This window comes from Camelina sativa, chromosome 6 (genome assembly GCF_000633955.1).
Source record: "Camelina sativa cultivar DH55 chromosome 6, Cs, whole genome shotgun sequence".
Taxonomy (NCBI): Eukaryota; Viridiplantae; Streptophyta; class Magnoliopsida; order Brassicales; family Brassicaceae; genus Camelina; species Camelina sativa.
Window position 1 is genome coordinate 16496106 of NC_025690.1, and position 2298 is coordinate 16498403.

Below are 2298 nucleotides of genomic sequence, written 5' to 3' on the forward strand. Positions count from 1 at the left end.
GCTTCCTGCAACTCCCCACTCTTAAACGCCTCAATAGTAATATCACAACCACCGAAAAACTCACCGCCGATGTAAAGCTGAGGAAACGTAGGCCAATTCGAATACTCTTTAAGCCCTTGCCTCAGCAACTCATTCTCTAAAATGTTCACATCTTCAAAAGGAACGTTCAGATTCTTCAAGATCTGAACCACCGTGTTCGAGAACCCGCACATCGGGAAATCTTTGTTTCCTTTCATGAACAGTACCACTTTCTCCGAACTCACCAGTTTCTCCAGCGTATCTTTGAGCTGCGGCGAAAGCGCCGACGCCGAGCATTGGAATTTCGTCGGTTTGAGCTTGAGATTCGAACCGATGCCGTAGAACGATGGACCGCGGTTGTGGACGGCGAGTGTTGACGCCGCCGTCGGTTTAAGAGAGAATCGGATGGATTGAGGCTTGTTGATAACGGAGGAGGAGACGACTGCGGTGGGAGTTATCAACGTCGGCGATTTGATAGATCGGAGAGCCATTTTTTTGTTTGGGAGATTTGGAATTTGAGTAAGTGAAAAGGGTAATGATGAGTTTGTGAGCCACAAAAACAGTTAGTGCGAGGGAGAATGGAATAAAATAAACCCTGTTGCCAAACACCTCCACTAAGCAAGTCGGCTTTAAAATTTAAGACAACTTAATAATAAGAGGACAAAGTTTTAAATCAAAACACGGGAAAAGAAGCTATTTCCCCCAAAAACTATCATATCTTGCTGGATAGAGCCTGAATTTGAGCCACAATCTATATAGCTATGTAAACTATGACCAATCTCTATGTTCCCCCAAATTAAAAGTTCTACACCTATATCCCCATGAAAAAAAAAGTTCTATATCTATTTACACCTAGACCTGGTTATGTGCCGGTTTACTATTTGCTTAACCGTCTAACGAATAGTCTAAACCAAAATTGACCAGATTAAACCTGATTTTACCCGAATTTGTCGATTTGACCAGATATATCATCCTCTCAATCTCGAGAAAACCCTAAATCGAAAAATCCCCAAATTTCTCCCAACAAAACCCTAAATCGAAAAAATCCCCAAAACTTGAAGAACCCTAAAAACTGCGATTTCGAGTTCTTTCGAGTTGAGAGACGATGTCGTTAGTTGAGAGAGATCCCGGCGGTGATTACGACGAAGAAGGTGAAGATCGAGACGAATTTCACATCGAACAGCTAGTTGAGGATTTTAGCGACGAACCTCCAATCCGCCACGATGTGTACCCAGAGAGTGAAGACGATGATGAAGATGGACCAGCAAGAGCTCGTACGAATATGAGGCGTGGGAATGGGGAGTTGTTCTATAAGCAGGCGTTTTTCAATAGAGTTGCATTTAAGGAGGCGGTTCTCGATTATGTTCTCAAAACCGGGAGAAATCTGAAGCAGTACAGGTATGATAAAGCGAAAATAGGGTATAAATGCGTTGGTGTTAATGATGAGGATGGATCTAAATGTGAGTGGAAGGTTTATGCGTCGATTCTGTCAAATGATAGGGTATGGAAGATCAATAAATTTGTTGATAAGGATAGTTGTATCCCAAATGGAGAGTGTGAGATGTTAACAGTGCCTCATATAGCTAGGTTGTTTGTTGATAAGAATAGAGATGATCCCGAGTACTTCATGCCTAGGAAGATTGAGGAAATCGTAATGAGAGATTGGAAGATTAGTATCACTAGGCCTCAGTGTCAAGCTGCTAGGAAGACTGCTAGAAAGTGGATTGAGAGGGAGTATGATGAGCAGTTCCATAGATTAAGAGATTATGCAGCTGAGATTATGGCATCAAACCCGAATTCACATGTAGAGGTCGAGTGTATTACGGACGATGAAGGGAAGGACATGTTCAACAGGTTCTATGTTTGTTTTGACAACATTAGAAGAACATGGATGGCGACTTGTAGGCCGATCATAGGAATTGATGGTTGCTTTTTGAAGAATAAGATTAAGGGTCAGCTATTGGTAGCTTTAGGCAGGGATGCAAACAATGGTATATATCCAATAGCATGGGGAGTTGTCAAGGTTGAGAACTATGACAATTGGCTATGGTTTGCTAAGTTGATGAAAGAAGACTTTGGGTTAAACGATGGTGATGGATTCATCCTTATGTCCGATAGGCAAAAGGCAAGTTAACTTGACTTATGCTTTTTTATTTTGGCTTCTCTTATTTAACTTGACTTATGCTTTTATTTTGGCTTCTCTTATTTAACTTGACTTATGCTTTTATCACAGGGATTGATCAAGGCTGTTTCTGAGGAGTTACCAAAGATAGAGCATCG

General features: G+C 41.5%; 2 protein-coding genes across 2 annotated transcripts in view; one reads left to right on the forward strand and one right to left on the reverse strand.

Annotated features, from left to right (window-relative positions):
* Window positions 1–584, reverse strand: part of LOC104791768 (monothiol glutaredoxin-S14, chloroplastic) — a 4730-nt gene extending 4146 nt beyond the window's left edge. The window contains exon 1 of the mRNA XM_010517734.2: window positions 1–584. Within this exon, the coding sequence (XP_010516036.1) occupies window positions 1–509 (509 nt within the window). The 5' untranslated portion in view covers window positions 510–584.
* Window positions 1124–2152, forward strand: LOC104699132. Its single transcript, XM_010414474.2, has one exon. It carries the CDS (start codon window positions 1124–1126, stop codon window positions 2150–2152), a length of 1029 nt encoding a protein of 342 aa, XP_010412776.1.

What these genes read in the sequence shown, in the direction of transcription:
- LOC104699132 (XM_010414474.2), top strand. Translation starts at nt 1,124, where the DNA reads ATGTCGTTAGTTGAGAGAGATCCCGGCGGTGATTACGACGAAGAAGGT.